The 22452-nt window shown below is 38.6% G+C and overlaps 1 protein-coding gene across 1 annotated transcript in view; it reads left to right on the forward strand.

Moving 5' to 3' along the window:
• The first annotated feature begins 5780 nt into the window (after window positions 1-5780).
• pcnx2 (pecanex 2) overlaps window positions 5781-22452 on the forward strand; it is a 149816-nt gene continuing 133144 nt past the window's right edge. The window contains exons 1-2 of the mRNA XM_041252858.1: window positions 5781-6008; window positions 15194-15396. Of these exons, the coding sequence (XP_041108792.1) occupies window positions 5856-6008; window positions 15194-15396 (356 nt within the window). The 5' untranslated portion in view covers window positions 5781-5855. The remainder of the gene's footprint in view (window positions 6009-15193; window positions 15397-22452) is intronic.

The raw sequence follows: 22452 nt of genomic DNA on the forward strand, positions 1-22452 counted from the left end.
CCAAGGAGCTGCATCTCCTGTCCAGCACGCTGCTGCAGATCTCCAGTCATCAAGGGGAAGCTCTTAGCCGGAGCCTGGCTAGTTTAATTGTGGCTCGTAGACAGCTGTGGCTGTCACAAGCCAGAGTTTCTGATGCAGATAAGGTTGTGGTACTAGATGCACCTATATCCCCAGGAGATACCTTTGGGCCAGCCATGGAGGAGATCTTACAGAGGTCCCATCGAGAATGCGAGGTATCTTGGCAGGTGGCCGAGTTGCTCCCTCCCCTCACTTCCACGTGGGGCAGGTTGAATCACTGGCGAGCTCCTCACACATGGACTGTCATCAGAACAGTTCCAGTCCCCACGGCTCCGCTGGGTGACCTAAGGCATCACCTACAGGGCACACCAGCAGCAAACAACCAGACCCACCCGGAACTCAGGATGTGGCCATCCCACACACCAGCGTCCCAGGAGGCGTTTCCAGGGCCAGCGTCCTAGACAGCCACCATTAACTGCCCTGCCACAGCCTCCGCAGGATGGCGGCCTCAGACCCCCTTTTCGGCACAACAGCTTGCAGTACTGGCATGATTGCACCTCGGACACCTGTGTGCTCGCCACCATGCAAAACAGTTACATGCTTCAGTTCTGCTTGGGACCTCCTCCCTTTCGAGGTATCATGAATACTTTCCTGACAGACCCACTCCAGGCCTCGGTACTCCAGAAGAACGTAGCCGTCTTGCTGTGCAAGCAAGCCATTTTACCTGTAAACCCCACCCCCAAGGAGAGGGGTACTACTTGAGGTATTTTCTGGTACCCAAAAATGATGGCGGCCTAGACCTGAGGCAACTCAATGGGTTCTTAAAAGAAAGGAGGTTCCAGATGCTGACTCGCCGTCACATTCTTCAGTCCATCTGGCCGGGTGACTGGTTCACCACTGTGGACTTACTGGATGCATACTTTCACGTTCCCATTTGTCCAGAGCACAGGAAATATCTCTGCTTTTCTTTTCGGGGAAGCATTTACGAGTTTGCTGTGCTGCCATTCGGCCTCTCCCTAGCTCCTTGTACGTTTTCAAAGAGTGTGGACACTATCCTGGCCCCTCTGCGGCTACAGTGGATCAGAGTAATAAACCTTCTCGACAACTGGTTGATCTGTGCCCAGTTGCGAGAGGTAGCAGTGGCCCACATGGTAGTTGTGACAGAGCATCTGGCGAGGCTGGGCCTCACCATCAACAACGCAAAGACTTGGCTTACACCAGTACAGTGCATGACGTACCTGGGGCTCCGGCTGGACTCCAGTACAATGCGTGCATACCTATCAGATGACAGAGTTGCAGCTATCCAGGGTTGCCTCTTCCTGTTCCAACAGGGATCGCAAGTCAGGTTGCTATATAGGTCTCAAAAAGAAAAAAATTACAATGCGAACATTGTATTTTTGCAAACAATCTATTTTAAAGTATGTCATTGGATACTGCAAAGGGTTCTCAGTTTGCTTACCTTGTCTTCCAGGAAACACATGTACTTCCTAGGTCATATCACCTCAGAATGAAGCTGGTTGGGTACTGTGGCAGGGCAGGGCCCTGCCTGTAAATATTGCTTTTTGGTGTTTCGGTGCTGGTTGGCAGGGATGGAGTTAATTTCCTATCCCTGACAACAATATGTGAGAATGTGGCTAGAGCTAATTGAATAATTGATAATTAGGCTCCAGCCACATGGTATAAAAAAAGGGAGAAAAGCTTTTGTTTGGTGAAGGGAGTTGGTGAGTGGTAGTTTGTTACTCTGTGTCGGGGGGCGCGGGCGGGATGATGTGTTTGGCAGATAAAGTTCAGTGAAGGCTCTGCCAGCCTGAACAGTCTTGTTTTTTGTTTAAACCTTTTGTTTTGGCCTTTGAGCTGGTTATTTTGTTCCGGTTATTGCGCTTGTGACTTTTTTGTTTAACATTTTATTTTTGCTGTGAACGGCAGTGTTCTATTTTGTTAAACCTTTTTTATTTTGTGTTTTATTTAAAATGTGCCGCAGCGCTTAAACTGCAGCTTCCTGAAAGCTCTGAAGGGGTGTGGATAATTTCACCATCCTGGTGAAATGACCATGAAAGTACAAGACTATCAGAAGCAAGGCCTATTAACAGATATTTATTTAATCTAGTTTAGTACCAGATATCAAATTTGAAAGTGAAAATATGTGTTTGCAACCAATCTCCAAATTGGCACCAATTCTACACAGTACTGGAAACAAATAACAGTACTGTAGTCATTATTAACCTCAGTTCCAACATTAGTTTTGGTATCTCTGAGATAACCCTGAAAGATATTAGACCTTAGACATCTATAAAACTGTTTAATTTCTTCCCTGTTTTATATACTACTATGGACAAGATTCTCTTGAAACCATTTTTTTTTTCTAATTGGATTCTTTTGTAGGGCTAGTATCAACTTTTTTTGGTAAATAACAGTTCCTGTTAAGGTTTATCAGATTTGTACCAATTATGTGTTATGATATGTTAGCTTAATAATAACAAGCTATTTGCATACCTAAAGGCCAGAAGTGTCTGTTTGTACATGCTCAAAGCTGCAAGTGAAAACTGTCCAGGCTTTATATCACAGCTTCCCCGGCAGAAGCCAATTCTGCTTATCAAAAACAGATTTCAGCAGCATTACAAGATTACTGTCAGTATCTTTTGATTATTAATCCCACTGACAGTATCAGACACAATTGTCCCCTATACCTAAGCATTAGTAGCCTATGTAACCCCCAATGGGTTCGATGTGTTGCAAGACAGATGTTTGCAGTAAAAAAAAAAAAACTGGCATAAGGATGATGCATAAGGATGATGCATAAGGATGATGCAGTCAACCACACAGAAGTCCAAATGACTGTATTTGCCTTTCTAGCCGAACTATTTGGGATGTAAGTACATCTGGCATCTTACATGATATTATACAAGCAATCGATGAATCAAACATTCCCCTTTCCTTGTGTTATTTAACCAGGGTTTCTCTGAAACTGTGGCAGCTGTGAGGAAATGGAAATATTCTATATAAAATGAGTTACAGATGGGACAGATAGCTGAAAACCTATAGAGCTAAAACCTTTTCAGCTTTTAGTAGTGTTATTTTTGTTAGGAGCAGAATCACTGGGCTTGGTATTATTATTATTATTATTATTATTATTATTATTATTATTATTATTATTATTATTATTATTATTATTTATTTCTTAGCAGATACACTTATCCAGAGTGACTTACAATTGTTACAAAATATCACAGTACAAAGAATTACATCGCAGATAAGAGCAGTTATAAAGTACAATAAGTGGCAAATAAGATCAAATTCAAATAAGAGCAAAATAAAGAATACCGTAAATAATTACATTTAAGAGCGAGTGCAACTAACAGCAGTTAACTTATAGTTAAAATATTTGCTTATACGAGTAAAGTCCATTAAGAGCATATAGAAATTACAATAAGTGGATGAGAACGATTTCAGATAAGAACACTTGTGACTACGGATACCTATAACAGTAAAATCAAATACAAGAAACAGGAAGAAGTTACAGTTAAGAGCAGTAGTAGAATACAGCAAAGTATGGAGCAGTTCAGTGCAATTGGGTGCCATATAATCCAGTGTAGTCGAGTTGTGAGGATGCCTCTTCCCATCCACCCTGATCTCACCTGGGGGAGGGGGGATGTTTAGTAATTGGGGCTGCAATGGAGTTGGGACTGCAGCCGGAGCCGCAGGTGCCTATTTAGCCAAGAACTCATGTAATCCAGTGTAGTCGAGTTGTGAGGTTGTGTCTGAGGAGGCGCCAGAAGGTGGTCAGGGACTGAACAGTCCTGATATCCGTGGGTAGGTCGTTCCACCACTGAGGGGCAGAAATGATAGTCTGGAGATAAGAGGGAGCAGAATGGTAAAGACAGCTCTAGGTGAGTGCAAGAGTTTATGATCAAAGCAGACACAATGCATGTACTATGACAGGTAAGAAATGAAATATACAGATGTTACAAAGTATCCCTGTAAGTGGTGAGCTCAATAAATATAACATTTAGAAAAATACATTCAGAATATAGTGAGTCTGTAGCATGGACAGGGGAATGTCACTGGATGCCACACAAAAAAGCACAACCAATGGGGCAGGATCAAGGGGCAACTAGAAATATGAAATGATCCAAAATGGGAATAAGAGAGGCAAAACTTTGAGTGTAAAACTTGTATCAGCTGTAAAACTTGTATCAGCAGAGCACAGACAGAGGAATGCACTCAAGAGGATGGACTCCATTTCATCCACAGAGAGATCCAAACCTACATTCTCCTACTACAGACTTCTCTTTACTTCATTGCAAAGGGAAAACGGTAGTGTGATGCATCGGCCTTTTTGACTTGATAGAGACATGATAGAGAGGATAATACACTAACATCCACTGAGACATTCTACACTGCCTGGTCGCACTAAGCATTGTGATGAATTCCTTTTTTCTTTTTCTTTGTTTCCTTTTTTTTTTGTATCTTATTCACCGTTTATTTCCTGTGTTTTCAGAACCATATTAATTTATTCAAGATGCAGTGTTCTGATTTATTTGTGTTTATTTTGCTACGAAATTAAAATTCAATAAATGAAATAACAAAAAAAAAAAAGAAAAAAAGTAGTGTTGTGTAATTACTGAGGCTTTAAAAAGTCTTTGCCTCTCAATAGCAGACCACGGGAGTTGCCACAATGACATAAGTTCACTTTTTAAGTTACTTGCAATAGGACACCACCTAAGCTTTACATGCTGCACAATAAAGTCTTATTACCTGTGACACAGGAACTGACATACTCAGAATATTGCAGTATTCAGCATGCTCTTTTCATGTAAACAAAGCTTTAAATCTAATTAACCTACCTATAACTACAGGACTGCAGTGTCTAGTTTGCAGGTGAGCACAGAAAACACACCAGACAGATACAGACATAACACAACCAATGACAATAACACACTTGGTCCCTAATCCAGAGGCCACACCTCCTGCGCGAATGTATTCCCTCTGTAGCTTTCTCCATTGAAATAGTACTTACCAAGCTTTTATCTTTTATTAGAATGAGTAGCATTGTTATTGGTGCAACTGCACAATTCAGTAACTTCAGCAAAATATTTACAAAATAATATTTGTATTTGTTGTCAGTGTTTATCACATGCATGATGGATGTGTGCTTTGTTTTGGACATATTAATATATACACATTTTTAAATCATGGTAGTGACTCCAGCCAAGCTGTAATACAGGTACGTATATATATATATATATATATATATATATATATATATATATATATATATATATATATATATATATATATATATATATATATATATATATATATATATATAATAATATGCGCGCTCAAAAGAGTCAAGTTCCCAACGTTTCGGTATGTTCAACGTAACTTTGTCAAGGGAAAGGGTGTTTGAAAACAAATAGTGGAGGTATTTATTTATTTTACAAAATATTTACAGCTGGTGGCTGGTTTGCAGTTATGAGAAGTTTGCATTCAATAGCAGTTCCATGTGAAGTATTTAATTATTTATTTTAACATATGTTACCAGTAAGACAGTATGCACAGCAAACAGACGCAGGAATCGCAGATGTGTCTGCTGCTATTTCGCTCAGTTAATGCAGCAGCAGCACCATCACGGCTTTGCCTATGAAGTAGAAAAAAATGCACCGTGACCGAGATGAGTAACCCCCTCGTATCAGAATGAAAGGAGGACGCTGGTAAAAAAAAAAAAAAAAAAAAAAAAAAAAAAAAAAGCCGCTGTAACATGGCAGCGTCCTAGGCAGCAATATCTGCAAAGAGTACAATTTAGGATTTGATCAGAGCTGAAAAGAATTGTAATCATGGGCTCTCAGGTGTTTCAAACTCTAAGGCAGGGAGTGTGGGCATCCTTGACAGGGGGTTGGTACCATGACCCGGAGCAAGACAAATTTAACAACTCATGTCATCTCTACCTATGGGTTTTCCTAGTGATTCTGCCCTTATCACTGCATCTGGTGAGTAAAAACATGTTTATCACAGGTCTTAATAACTTAACTAGTTTATATCTTTAAAAAATCAATGTTAAAACGTGCCTGAACGTGTTCGACAGAGCTGTCGCACTGTGTTCAATTCCAATACAGTCTACACATGTAACCATTGGGATTTTAAATAAAAATGCATTGATGGAGATGTTTGACTAGGTTACAATTATTTCGTTTATCATAGCACAGTGTGAAAACCACGTTACATTACAGCAAGCATTCATCTTTGGGATGTCGCATTTTTTGCCCGCATTGTATATCACAGCATGTTCAGTCGCGTGGCAGTCACCCCACAAATAAGCACCAGTCACCTGCAGTCAACGTCCAGTAGAATGTGGAGACGAAATACTAGAGTAACGTAATTTTTTAAATGTCCACATGAGGTTTTGATAGCATAGCCCTAGATATATACTTGTGGAACTACACTGATATTCCAGCATTATATTATTATTATTATTATTATTATTATTATTATTATTATTATTATTATTATTACTATTACTACTACTACTAATAATAATAATAATAATAATTAGCAGTTGTAGTAGAAATATTAACAGTTGTGGGTTTGGTGATAACAATTTGTATAAAGAAGTATAATATAGTACTGGTATCTATATAATAAACAAATGATGCTTTCAATTTTATTTGTTAAATGTACAACATAAATGCAGGGGTAAACTGGGTACACTTGCCACACATTTTTAAATGGATATTATATGAAAGATCTATTTATACAGTACAGTACAAAACTCATAATGTATGTGTGAGACTAAATCAAATGTGAACTACTACAGTTACAGCTAAGACAATTTAATGTTTAAAGGAGATGTCTGACACCTGCTCCTTGAATCAACTGTCCCTGCTCTATCAGAATAAAATAAAATTGCATTTTCCAAGTGACTTTGTAATATGGAAAACATCTTTCATTACATTTTCCTCATTCACCATTTCTGATATATTTGTATGTATTTACTTTGCTAATTATGCTCCTGCCCACCCCTCCAACATGCACTTACTTCATTTTAAATGTTTTTTGTTTGTTATTATTGCAATGGTAAAGTAAAACAAAATAACATAAAAACATTTCAGGAGAGCAAGACAAACTGAAATATTTAGTACAAAATTATTTGCATTGAACAGATTGTGTTAATACAGTGGTGCAATGGAATATGTGAAGTTAGACAACAGTGTATTGATAGACAGTATCAGTCAATCAATTTTTATTTTATATAGTGCCTTTCATAGTGGACCACTATCACAAAGGGCTTTACAAGATGCAGTAACAACAAGGAAATCCATAATACTTTACATACAGAGAAATGCATAATACATGCTATATAGTAAAACAACACATAATACAGTAAATACATGATAGTAGCTTAATACCTAACACCGAGCATAATACCAAGGCTTTGTACTGTGGGGGAAGGCAGCAGCAGACAGTTTCCGTGGTTCAGGGCAGCTATATTGAGATTCTTAAGCTGAGTTTTAGATCCTACTAGAAGGAGTTCAGATTTGCTAGTGTTCAGCTGAAGAAAATTGGCAGACGTCCAGGCCTCGATGTATTGAATGTAAGCCGAGAGCCGGGCCATGGCAGAGGGGCTTCCAGGGTCGAGTTTTAAGTAGAGCTGGGTGTCGTCAGCATAGGAGTGAAACATGAGGCTGTATTGGCGGATGAGGTGACCCAAGGGAAGCATATAGATATTGAAGAGAAGGGGCCCAAGAACAGATCCTTGGGGAGCACCACAAGTGACTGGCTTTGCAACACCACTGCGTCCAGCATAGAAAACAGACTGCATACGTCTGGATAGGTAACAGGACATTTAGGAAAGACTCTAGAGATTTCAGCATACTTCTGAAGGTGGTCAAGAAGAATGCCATAATCTATAGTTTCAAAAACGGCTGTTAGGTCAAGGAGGACAAGCACAGAGGGAGCACCAGCATCAGCATTAAGCAGGAGATCATTCACAATCCAGCACAGAGCAGTTTCAGTACTGTGATGCGGCCGGAATTCAGACTTTAGAGATTCAAGCAGATTTTCTATCTATGAGATGTTTCATCAGCTGACTGGCTACAGCCCCTTTGAGAGTTTTGTAGAGAAAAGGGAGATTGGAGATGGGACGGAAATTAGATAAATCAGTCGGGTTGAGGGAGGGTTTTTTGATAGCGGCGTAACTCTGGCAAGCTTAAGGGCAGCAGGAACTGAGCCAGAGTCCAGTGACAGGTCTGACAGTGTGCATAATGGAAGGAGCAAGATCATAAGCACAGAGACGGGGTCTAGGGGGCACTGTTAGTCCAGACGACCTCCACTTCCGCTAAAGCTTGCGGCAGGCAGACTTAAGCACTTGAAGTTTGAGGGTGTACCATGGGCAGTTTCGATCTTTCTTGACGGTTCTGGTTGTAAGTGGGGCAACAGTGTCAGTGATATGAGTAAGAGTGGGAGAGTACCAGTTAGAGGTGATGCAGAGACACATTCTGAGATTTTCAGAGGATTCAGCAGATTCTTGGAATGGAAGGAGATAACAGTATCTGTAGCGGAGGAAGGAGCAGGGAGATTAATATTAGAAGTGATTAAGAAATGGTCAGAGAGAGAGATATCTCAGACGGAGAGATTACACATATTAAGGACCCTAGTGATAAGCAGATCCAGGGTGTGTCCTCGGGTGTGAGGTGGGACGTTGACAGATTCCAAGACAGTCCAAAAGCGTGTTGAAATCGTCCACTAGGGGAGAGGAAGGCAAGTCAACATGAATGTTGAAGTCACCTAGGAGTAGGATTTTGTCAGTAGAAGTGCAGATGAGGGAGAGGAATTCTGAAAACCCGGCAATAAAAGTAGAGTTGCTCTTAGGTGGATGGTAGATAACAGCAAGGGTGAGGAACATGGGAGAGGGGAGCTTGATGGCAAGATGCTCAAATGAAGAAAAGGTGCTTTGGTACTTCAGCGCAAAAATATATCTGGTGCTTTATTCACTGAGTTTTCACTTTGTTGTCACTGCCTGTCATGTTTTATATTTTAAAGTATCTAGTACAGTATATAGTTGTGTAAAGAAACATAAAAATATGTATAACGTGTCATTAAGACAAATTAACATTACTTTATGAAACGACACTGTATCTGGCCTCCTGCCAACTGGCTTAGTGAGATGATTGCCCGATAGAGAAGAATACGGCTGCTTTTATAAACCCCAGATAGCACTACATTTGGACTACATGTTGTCTAATGTAACATTTGTTAGTTCAAGATTAATTCTAATCAGGGTCTCTGAAAGCAGCCATTCGATATGTATTTTACCTGTAGGTGGTGCACGCTGGCAAGAGGCCACCACTCATTCAGTATGCATCATATTTCCGTCAGTCCTCCAGGCAAGCACCATATTGTTTCCGTGTTAGCATGGTGACCTCTAGCAAATGGATTACCAGCTCCTTTTATATTATCATAACCATATAATGTGTTGGTGGCAGCGTTATATGGCCATCTGTGTCAAATTCCTATTGATGTTGCAGATTAAATCTCCAAAAGGAAATTGTATTTTAAAGTTACACAATTCAATTTTTACAAATGCTGCAACACAGCAAATTTCAGTCACTAGGAGGGGCTTTGGTACTTCAGCGCAAAAAAGATATCTGGTGCTTTATTCACTGAGTTTTCACTTTGTTGTCACTGCCTGTCATATTTTAAAGTAAGCCTAGTACAGTATATAGTTGTGCAAAGAAGCATAACAATGTGTATAAGCTGTTTTTATTTTCTCTTTTTTTAATATTTTATTTTTATATAGTGGACCACCATCACAAAGTGCTTTACAAGATACGAAAATAGTTTGTGCAAACTATGCATCAGCTGCAGAGTCACTTACAACAACACCTCACCCAAAAAACGGAGCATAAGGTGGTTAATTGACTTGCTCAGGGTCACACAATGAGTCAGTGGCTGAGCTGGGATTTGAACCAGAGATCTAGTGGTTACAAGCCCGTTTCTTTAACCACTGGACCACACAGCTTCCAATAATGGACAAATGAGGGGATCTACCGTGCAATTGTGTGCTGTGTAAAATACTTTTTCCTTTTATTGTGCATTTTTTTTCCATGTAATTCATCTAACCATCTTTTTTGCTCCTAATGAAAAGACTAAATTACTATTTTAAGTCTTAGACATATTTGGGCTTTGTATATTTTAGCATATGATGTGTCTGAGTTTACTTGCCCTTTGGTTGCCTAATCAAGTCAGCATTATTTTTAGCAATTGTTCCTACAAATGTAAAACCATGCTGATCCTGGAATGCCACTGACTGTGATATAAAGGTGAACATCAGTAACTACCTTTCTACCTTCTCCACAGAATCTTCTGCTGCGTGCACTTTCTGTACAGTGCAAAGCACTGTAACCAGACACAGTTATGTATATAAAGTATTATAATTTATACACCACAACAAGAAACATAATAGTTTGTAATCATTTGTAAATGGCAGATTGCTGTTGTGATGTGTTAACTGCAACATCTTCCTTCAAACAGTATCTATGAGAATAAATAATAATAATACAGTGCTCCCTCGCTATAATGCGACAGGGGAGGAGATGGGGGGTGACGCGGGACACATAACAATACACATCTGGCTAAAATACAAAATAAAATAACTCCCTCTCTATAATGCACATATAGCAAAGCAAAAATGTAACTTTCCGTGAATTTAACCACGCATAAAGCACCATGTAATCAACGCTTATATTTTTTACAAAAAAAAAAAAAAAAAAAGGTAAGAGTCCCACTCGTGGATCATTTTAATTAGCAGTTTTTAAACTGTAAATAACCTGGTTAAACAACTGTCGGGAGTTCAGTTCGTAGCGACAGACAAGCAAAGTGGTTCGGCTGCTGGAGCAAGGCTGAAGCGAAGCTGCAGCATCTCGTTTCCTGGAGAAAGACACAGCTCCTCTCGCAGAAAAAAAGTAAATAATTTAGAAAAGATAACCACATAATAGGCCTAATAAAATGAATGCTGAATAAGATGTCTGTGTTATAAAGTGCCAGCGCAGCTTTTCTTCAGTTCAGATACTGTATCAAAAGAGAGAGACAGAAACGGAAGTTAAACTGAGAAGTTGTACAGTTTGAGTAACATCGGTACTGTGTTTACTGTAGAAATATTGCATGAATCACTAGTATAGGGAATGGGGGATATGCTGTAGGAGCGTTATATCCGAGGCACATTATAACCGAGAGCCTTATAGCGAGGGAGCAGTGTAGTAAATAATAATAATAATAATAATAATAATAATAATAATAATAATAATAATAGGTTCCTTGAGCATTGATTTTAATATTTTGTCAATGCAGATAATGAGAAAATAATACTGTCCAGAGCAGTAAACAGATTGTTATACAGAATGAATTTCCAACTAGTAATGGGGGGTGAGAACTGTTTTAAGAATGCCCCTTGACCTTCCAACGACAATGTAACATTGCAATATAGCAGTGTGTTTATCCATTCTGAAACATGTACAGAAACAATCTCAGTAACAATTATAAAGTGGATCAGGTACCTTCTTTGTCTTTGGAAACTGAATGAGTCAGAGATTAGACACCCCATGTAACATTATATGAATTCCTTTGGCCATGTATAAGTCATTGGACCATAGCAATCTGCTGTATAATATAACTACACCAAAGCGTGCATGTAATTGTATTGGGGTTTCTGGTAGTAAGATAAATGACAAGACTGAAGGTTGAGTATCCATGTCACCAGAAGCCCGAGATATGGTTAACAGGCATTTTATTGCACACTTTGGTGCACTTTGTTTGTTGTAATTAGTTGTAGCTGTTTACAATAGCTTGACGAAGTAGCACATATGACAATTTCCCTTCCCTTGTTTTTTAAAATGCTTGCTTTCTTACTAGACTTTTGTTTTTGTGAAGTCCATTTGGATACCGTAGTAAATTGAACTTTCATATTTGTGTTGCTTTAAATACCTGTCTTTGCTTCCCAGCGTACCGCGGGTGCTGTGGTAGTCAAATTCTTCTCCGTTTTGACACCTCGCTGACAGGATGCATTTCACCAGTATGTTGTTGAGTTGCTGTACTGGTATCTGATATGCTAGGGAGGCTAAATAAGCTGATCCCTGGAGCCAGCATTACAGTTCAGCCATCAGCACCAGGCAGAAGCATATTTATATCATCAGATGGAAGGAAACGCCAATGGCTGGAGACGCAGATGGATCACATTAGTGTAGCTTAAAGCTATGTCTTAGTTGGTGCTTATCTTGGCAAGAGCCGAGTTCAGATCAGCATGAAGTTTTAACATCTACTCTCATGTAATGGAAATCTTGTTTTCACCATTTTCTTCCAGGTACACTTTTAGTAAATTTATATAACTCAACTTCTTTTTTTTCTTCTGGCAGCATTTTCTTCATCATTAATATTTTCAAATCTGGTCATCATTTGTATTAAACTGCCAGTTTGTGTCCTGTGGTGACCTGTACATAATAAACCTTATAATCTTACAGCTGTACATAATAAGACTGTAAACTCAAGGAGTTCTAATAGAATCTACATGGCTGTAAACAGCTACTACTGATTATAACAGCATAATTACAGAATGGGCTTTTATTAACCGTGAATCTTATTATGGTTAACGTTATTGTGTGAAATTAGCTGCTTCCCTTATTTCATTCATTTAAACCCACTACTGTATAGATACCTGTAATTAAGTAGACCCCTTATATTTCAAATAAAGACTAACGTTGGAGTGTTACAAACATGTTGGGACTTTTTTTTTTTTTTTAAATACTGGTTATTTAAATTGAATTCTCTGCTAATTACTATGGTCTCCACCCTGTTGTTTTTCTGGCTAGTTGTAACATCACAATTGTGCTTTTCCATTAAAAAACAACATGGGCAAACTTTGCTCGGGTGCAGTACCTTTTAAAATGAGTTTCCTTGAATGAACAAATTAAACAACTTATCACCAAGGTTGTAAAATCATTTGCATATTGTTTTGCTTCCTGATACTGCCAGCCACTTAAGAACACAGTTTCACAAATCAGATGTCACAATTTCCCTAAATTAAGGTAGTTTCAAATTTCAATATATGATTTTTGCAGTTATTCCAAGTGGTTCAAATGGCAATTCCTAAAATGCCATATAAGTCTGTGTTGAAGTGCTTTAGTTCTAGTTGCCTCCTGCCATGTGTAACCAAGGCTAGATTAGTGATCTGCCACTTTGCAAACAAATTACACATTGCACTGCTGTGCACTAGAGACACTGACTGATCTAGCCTACTGTACATTACATATCTGTAGCCTGAGTGATTGTCCATGTTTCTTGTAGTACTCTGCATTGTCTATTTATTTGTTCGGTTCTATTGCGTGGTCCGGAGGCTTTGTGACGGTAAAAGCAGTGAAGGCTGAGAAACTGAAAGATCATGAATCACTCCGTTTATTTACTCAGTCCCTACAATTTGCACACATAAATTCAATGATCATATCACTCAATGCAAATATATTCAGAAACTTGAATAAAAACAAATGAAAACCAAGTGTAACGTCTCATACTCTTATTAAACTTGATACACTGAGACCCCGTTCTAACCCCGCCTGGTGAGGGTGAGAGTCAGGAAAAAAGAGAGCATGTCCCTTCAAAACATTGTGTTTTATACTCTGTTTCCAGGGGCCCCTCGTACAACACCAACTCCTGTTCTTTAAGGCTCCCCTTTTAATACAGCAGCAGTGGTATATTTGTTTATTTACTAATGGTATGGGGCTCAGGCCAGTTTCTTTGGGGAAGCACATTATTTCTCTTAAAGATTTAAATCACCTTGCTACATATGTTTATGGCAAGGCAACTAGAACCAAAGAGCATCCCCTGAACTGAAAGTCAAAGCATTTTAATACAGACTTCAAAATATACTATGACTTATTGCAAATATCATAAACAGGTAAGGGAATAGTAAGGGAAATCTGAAAATGTAATTTCAGAGCACAGTGCACTGCATTTATAAGAATCACATCTGTCCCGGATGATTTGATTCTTATAAGCTGTTGATTCTTAAAAGCGGACCGATTAGCTTTGTGTCCTGCAGTGTAATGAACTGACCACTAGATGCCATGAGTTCCCGCATGTATGAAAAGTATTGTTTAGTTAGTTCTCCAACTGAAAGCAAGGTTTATTTTGTTTGTTTGTTTTATTAGTGGTTGTTTCCCCACTGCACGGTAAGAAGAATAAAACCAACACCAGTTTTAAATTGATTATTTACACTGCCCTTGTCTACGTCACATTACAGTTAGCAAGAGCTCCTCTGCGCGTCAGCAGTTTAAAAATAGTATACAAATGTCAAGGCTGCAGAATCCTATTTTACTACAGTATACTTGAGAAGCAACCGTCTCGTGAGGGTGCCTAGTTTAACTGCCCTGCGGTGTTACATGTAATGGCCTTTGAATTAAAATGACATTACAGTACAGTATTTTACTGTCAAGACTGCCACTGCATTTAAGCAATCCCACTCCCTCTACATGCATATCACACAATAACACTGCTGTACTCAGTATGTTCAATGAATGTGTATTCACTTTATTGAAACACATTTTCACTAACAGAGAACACAAAAAACATACCTGCACAATGCAGTGGTGCAGTCACAGTTTGATTACAAACAATGCAGTTACAAGCTTACTGCACGATCCATGCTGCGTACGAGCCTAATCACGCAATAGTGATCAAATTAAAATCCAAAAACAGCTTTATTGGCTGTACACATCATTGTATTTAGTCAGTTTGCCCCAAAATGATTCTTACAAGCAGATTATTTTACAATGGATAGTATAGGAATGATTTTTGTCCCAGTGGTTTTGATCATTATATGCAGTGTTAGTGATTCTTATAAACAGAATGCACTGTACATACTTTGTAAGGCTGTAGATGAAACGTTAAATACTTTTATGTAAAAAGTTGTTATCATTTATTTTACTTTTGTGTGACGCAAATTACACACACATTTATAGTGATTTACAATGTATGATACCCTAAGCAAAAAAAACAGAAGTCAATCCAAGATCCTCAAATAACATCATTTTTTAGTAAATATTTTTACTAGTTTTATTTCTGTTTCCTGTTTAAATGTTAAACTTTCACATCCTTACCCTAAATGTTTTCTCTTTCTCTTCTTTTCCAGGCTCTGCCCCCCAACACAGTTGCACTGGGAATTTACTGCAGCTCTGTGACGGCATTTTTCATTCTGATTAAGGTGGTCAACTTCCGTCTACATGTGATGTTCGACAATGGAGAGACAGTGACCCAAAGCAGCTTTTCAGATGTTGGTAAAGTTGGAGAAAAAAAGGCAAATGGTTCTGATCCTTTGATCCCCACAAACTTAAGGTAGGCAGTCAGGAACCTCCTGCAGACTGAGAGATGGCAGTCACCCCTGCCCATTGAAACTGTTAGCAAATATGTCAGGGATATCATTTTTTGCATAACGAATTAAAAAGTAGGGATTATTGATCGACATGGGAAAGGAAAGACATGGCTTTCCAGTGACCATGTTGGTACTACAGTATGTGTTTGGAGCTTTTTTTTTGAGCCAATACACCTGCAAATAGAGTTGTATTCTGAGTATAACATTTGTCTGAGATATAACTATTTAAACATTTATACAGGGTAATATTATGAAGCTAATATGTTTGGCTACTTCCATTTTCAAGTGCATGGTCAACACCGCCTCCCTCAGTCCCAACACAAAACAAAATATATATATATATATATATATATATATATATATATATTTTTTTTACTCTGGTAGAGCTGTCATGCTACTCAGGACAGACGTTAGTCCTTTATCACTTTATGTGTTGAAGCTTTCTCTTGCTGCTCTACACCTTACAGTTCACACTTGTCAAAATGAATTATATATTTTTTTTTATATTCTGCTCACAGTTAAAATGCACTGTCAAATATAGCAGGAGCTATAGCTTACTGTGTAGAGATTTGAGCTTCCTTTCTTAATACAGTATAGAGGTCTGTATCAAGTTACAGCTTATAGACCGGAGGTACTCACAAACTTTTCAAATTACATTATTAAGTACAAACAAGATATTGGAAACTAAAGACACCTAAACAGAAAATACACACTGTATGTGTAATTTTGTTTGGACTGTGCTGAATCATGCACAGCAAATCATATTCTCACATATGGCACAACTCAGCTAGCCAGTATACAGTGGTTTGCAGAAGTATTCACCCCCCTGCAAAGTTTTCACATTTTGTTGAAAAACAAACAATGTATGCACAGATTTTCAAACAGCCTTTTTTTTTATTCAAAGCTGTAGTGGTTAAACTGAACACTGTTATATGAGGAGGAGGTTAAATGTCAGCAACACTTGCAAAGAAAATGTACAAAATGAAATTTACTGGTTGCATAAGTATTCAGCCCCTTAAGTCAGTTCTTGCTAGAAGCAATTTTGCAGCAATTACTGCTGAATCTTTTTGGATAGGTCTCTGCTAGCTTTGCACGTATGATGGTGAAATTTTTGTCCATTCTTCACAGGAAAATTGTTCTAGGGGATCGTAGATGGACTGCAATCTTCAAGTCTCGCCATAAATTTTTGATTGTATTCAAGAGGCTTTGTGCTTCGGGTCATTGTCCTGCTGAATTGTGAATATCTTCCCCAGTTGCAGAGTCTTGGCTAACTCAAACAGGTTTTCTTCAATGATTCGTCTGTACTTTGCACAATCCATTCTCCCCTCTATCCTGACAAGCTTCCCAGTCCTTGCTGAAGAGAAGCATCCCCATAACATGATGCTGCCACCACCATGCTTGACAGTTGGGATGGTGTTGACTGGGTGATGTGCAGTGTTGGGCTTGTGCCAAACGTAACGCTTGGAGTTTAAACCGAAAAGTTCAATTTTTGTCTCGTCTGACCACAAACCTTTTTTCCACATGTCTGCAGTATCATCTACATGCTTTTTTCGCAAACTCCATACATGCTTTAAGATGAGGCTTTTTGAGTAATAGCGTCTTTCTTGCCACCTGTCCATACAGGCCAGCTTTGTGTAGGGACCGGCTTATTGTTGATGTGTGAACTGTGACCCCTGTTTCAGACATGGAAATTTGCAGATCTCTCAAGGTCATTGTTGGCTTCAGAGTGACATCACAAACCAGTTTCCTGCTTGCCCGGCTCCTCAGTTTGGGAGGGCTATCTGATCAGGGTAGTGTCTGGGTGGTATGATGCATTTTCCACTTCTTAATGATGGACTTCGCTATGCTGAAAGGGATAATCTGCGCCTTTGAAATTTTCTTGTACCCTTTTCCTGCTCTGTGCCTCTCTACCACTTTATCCCTGACTTGTTTCGAAAGCTCCTTTGTCTTCATGGTTGCTTTGCTGGATCACTATGTGTGAAAATATAAAAAGAAAAATAGATTAGCATCCTAACTGCTGACCTATTTTCAGATTTACAGACTGAAATTAACCTTCTTTTTCAGCCTGCCCACTGAGTTGATGCAGCATGGCAACTTGTCCCTATTACAAAGGAATTTAGAGCTCATGAAACAACAATGGCACTGTGCATAGGTCTTCCCATCTCTACTATGACCTGAACATGCTCTGCCATTCACTTCTGGGCTTCTCCTAGTGACTGTTGTAGTTTTGTTCTCTGGACTAATGTCCAGTGGTGTGCACGTTGAGACCTGAGCTAGATTGGAGCCCAGACTTTCAGAGGGTAATGAATTAGACAGCCACGCCACCAACCTTGAGAAAGTAAAAAAAATAAATATGTACAGGGTTAGAAACCCATGCTCACCACTCGTTAATTAGGCAAAATAAATCTGATGAGGTTTAGTTGGTGTTTGTGTCTCAGTAGTCCTCTGGGCGAGTACTTAAAACAAATGAACACATACACTCTCACGTTCGGTCTTGCGTTGCGTTTTTTTGCGTTAAAAAAAGTCAGTTTTCGAATGGGGTGTTGCAGTGGGGAATAAGCATTCGTATTGCTTACAAAACAGCCACTGAACTGAAACCTCCCTTCATTTCCCCTGCAATGCTCACTTAATGATATTTTTATTCCCTTGCAATGCTCACTTAATGACGTTTTATGTTTGTGTTCTTCCTCTGTGTGGGATGCGAAGCTTATAGGCGTTTGATGTCATTATCAAAGGGCGCTGGTTGACTAACGAGATAAAAAAAAATAGGCCATGTTTTACTAAACATTTTAAAACCTAATAAATAAACAATTACCATAATGAACATTATCGTGATATGTTGTTTAAAACATAATAACGCAATACATACTGGCTATAAACAGCAGTAACATGTTTAAAGTTTGGGACTCACTGTCTGTAGCGTAGTGTTGTTTTCATTATTGTCAGAATATTTTAAGTGACTGAAAGCTGAAATGACATTTTTCACCTGCCAGTACAGTACTGATGAGCGATAATCAGTTTGTTTTAAAAACAGGCTTTAATCACTGGTAATAAGTGCATAAGCGGTGATTCCGTGAGTGCTCCAGGGCAAAAGCATCAAGGAGGTAAAAATAAAGTCCCGCACAGTGCAAATAAATCGCCTGTTCTGTCAAATTATAGTATGGATGCTTCACAAGCATAACTTATTGCAGTAAAACTTTCACTGGTGGCTCTGACAAACCAGAAAGCGATTCTTCACTTATTCAAATCCATTTATACTAGATCTCCCGGCTTTCTTGATAAGATCTGTGTTTCCCTTGTTTTTCTTTTGTATTTATTATGCTCTCATTAGTATCTACAGTAGACTCAGAGTCTGCCAGTTCTGGCAGATTCTACTGTACTTGCTGAAGCGGTTTTCTCCCACTAAAAAAAAATAAGAGGAGGTCCGGAATGCAGTAACAATCCAGGATAGTCAGATACTTAATAGAATGAGGAGATTAGCAGAAAACAGAGCTAAGTGTACCTGTCACAATAACCTTTTAGGGAGATGTTTAGATAGTGATATTTTACCTCTAGGATTTCAGATAAAATTAGCTATAAATATGAAGTCAAATGATTCTGAAAGAAATAATGTAAAAAATGTACTTAAAGAAACGTTGTTAAATGTGATGCAGGAAGCGAAGATAATATCAGTTATAAGAACACAAGAGATTAGTTTTGAAATTCAAAAAATAAGATGACCGTGAACGTGTGGGTTGCAGTGCGTAGGTGAAAGTGCAATGCAGGTGCTCCAGACAACAACAAAAACAAAGTTCACAGTTCAAGTTCTTTTCTTTTCTTTTTCGGTCTCCTTGACTGTTTAAATAATAATGCTGGCTCTACCCAACTATGGGTATTGTCAGCATGTAAAACAAAGGGATGCAGTCTCGAAATAATAATGCAAAACACAGACACGAAACACAAAAACAGACATGAACCACAGACACATCTCCGGACAGTGCGTGCTCTCAATTCAGCTGCAGTGCTGGAAACAGTGGTGCCGGTGTGTGTTCATGTGCAGTGCAGTCCGGGTGTATTACTGGCTTAAAGCGGCAGCTCCCAGATCTGTATTTAGCCATGTGGCAGAGATAAACGGAGAATAAGCAACACTTCACTTGCAGTTTAATCGTCCTTGTTTCCTCCGATTAACCACAACAAAGGAACCGATTACGGCGTCACGCTCCCCTAAAGTACCCTAAGCCCCGCCCCCTCCGATAGATAGTTCAGTCACGTCTCCTCCAATTCATAATTGACACTTCGCTCACCGTACTAGGGCGAGGACTCCTGGTACGCCTGGACGCCACCCCCTTCCTGAATGGCCAACCATTCAGTACGAGGCATGCAGTTCCTGTTGTACAGTGCTCTCGCAGGCCGAGAGGAAGATTGTTGATTCGGATTCATTCACTCTTTGTCACAATGACTCATATCGTAAACTAATGCCTACAGGAATTAAAACAAGTAATAAAGGAAGTAAATCATTTTGAGCAAAATAGACTAAAGTACTTACCAGTAAATGATAGAAAATTTTAAAAAGTTTACTAAATTACTTTACTTGAATATGCCATGTGAAACAACCACTAATCAATTACTTATAATTATTTTAAAGAAATTGTGAATACTCACCTTGGTATGGTAGCAGAAGATTGATGGCGCAATGATAAAAATGGAAATAAGGTATTAATAATAGTGAAAGATGATAATTGTTTTTTTTTGGATGTTTGAATAGAGTTTTGTACGGAACACAAAATAATCATAAATTAGTAAGGGGTAATGTTACTGAACACATGAGCAGAAATATAAATAAATATGAACTTTACATCGATGATGATTATAAACAACATGTCGAGAAAGTGAAATTGAGTAGCAGTGAGCTAGAGACCTGGGCTACAGAGGCAGAAGTTGTTGCTGCTGTAGACATAATAAATAGACCAGTACGTGTTTACAGAAACTTGGTAGATAAGGAAAGTTTTAAATATGAAGGAACGAAACTTCAGTTCCATGTAACAGTGAACCTATTACTCTTTTATATAAAAATAATCATTTTGAATTAATTACACTTAAAAAGTAATCATGATTGATACATATCAAATATATCTGCTGCAAATGATCAGACTCAGTGTAAAGAAAAAAATGCAGGACAGGGATGTAGTAGTAGCATCAAATAAAACTATTAATGATGAGATAGCTGAAAATCAAGTATACAAAAACAAGAATCGCAAAAATAGAGTACATTAAGATAATGGTTCAAAAGGAATTGAAGTGGAGACAATATTTAATTTATAAAATATTAACAGCCTCATAAAAAACATTACTAGGGAAGGGACTGAAGCTTGTTCTAGCAAAAAGATACATAAATAAGGATAAGTTAATAATAATCAAAAGATTGGGAAATATGAATGAGGCTAACAGTATACTTTTATGAGGAAACACAACAGAGTCAGAATGGGTAGATGAATATGGAATAAAAATTAGAAGAAAGCGGTATTGGTATATTTTGCCAAAAATTTAATAAAATTCATTATGTAGGAGAGACGGGTACAACATTATAAAAACGCATGCATAATCACACATAACATAAGAAATACAAAAGTAAATGAACCAATGGTTCAGCACTTTACAAAGAACAAGCATAACATGAATGTCCTAAAATTCGTAGTTGTAGAAAAAAAAATAGACTATACAATACAGAAGACTAAAAGAAAATAAATGGATAAATAAACTCAGCACCATGGTGCCTGAAGGTTTAAATAGAAAGGAATAGCAGATCATTACACCATCAACTACAATATGTGGTTCTACACGTGAATTACTTTGTGCACTTCCTGTGCTTCCATACAAATACCCCATTTACTCTGCACGTGAAGTGATTGTGCCGTCCGTCTAAATACATTTTATAACACGTGTGCTACATAACCCCACATTATATCCCGTGCACCAGTACATATACACCAACATTAATACACCACACACAACATATAGACATAAAATACAGACAGGGGTGGGGCACACTGCCACACTCCCCTAAACTGGGTCAAAATGTATTTTGCCTTAAACACCAGTCATCAAGCAAGGTGATAGAGTGTAGGCATTTTTATGGTGCTGACAAGTAAGCAATTAAGAAAAAATCTAACAAGGTTTTTTTTATTGTTTGATTGTTTAAAATGGAAATATCCTGCTAAATCAAGAAAAGAGTGACTCAAAACAATAGCAATATATTGTTTCTGTTAAGGTTGTTGAGGTTTGAGATTCAAATTTACTTTTCATGGCATGTTTTTCAAAGTGGTGATGTGGTAGAGAGCGAATGAATCCTAGTCAACAATCTCCCTCCCGACCTGTGAGGGCGCTGTATAACAGGAACGTATGCCCTGGACTGGATGGTTTGGCCGTTCATTCCGGGGTCAGTCGGAAGTTGACCATCCAGGAAGGGGGCAGAGTCACAATACCAGAAGTCATTGCCTTAATGCAGTAGGCGATTTTGTCAGTCATGGATTGGAGGAGACGTGATTGCACTTGCTACCTAAGGGGGTGTGACTGAGGGTATATCAGGGGATGTGGCCAAGCAATTTTCCTTTGTTATGGTTACGGAAAGACCTGTAAAGGAGTTCTGTGAAAATATAACCGTGAGTGTTTTGTGTTGTTTTATATGTCTACTGAATTCTCACAAGCTGTCGCTAAAAGCCAGCACCCTTTCCTGACCATTGTCACTAGTATTGTTTTTATCACTTGCACTAGGAGCACTCACTGCTGGACTTGTGATCATGTGCGGTGTTTGCTCCAGGACTTACAGACCGAGGGTCAATGTGGCCCCCTCTCAGATTTTTAGGGGGACATTTTCTTCAGTGACGGAGTTAATATGTTTGATTCAGAACCAACCACCATTTCTTATTTGTGTTTGTTTTAAATGTACCAGCAGAGTTTACTGACCTTTTTGTTTCTGAAGAACAAAAAATAAAACTAAAGCCGTAGATACAACCAAGGTGTCTCTACAATACTCACTGTCA

This window comes from Polyodon spathula, chromosome 6 (genome assembly GCF_017654505.1).
Source record: "Polyodon spathula isolate WHYD16114869_AA chromosome 6, ASM1765450v1, whole genome shotgun sequence".
Taxonomy (NCBI): domain Eukaryota; kingdom Metazoa; phylum Chordata; class Actinopteri; order Acipenseriformes; family Polyodontidae; genus Polyodon; species Polyodon spathula.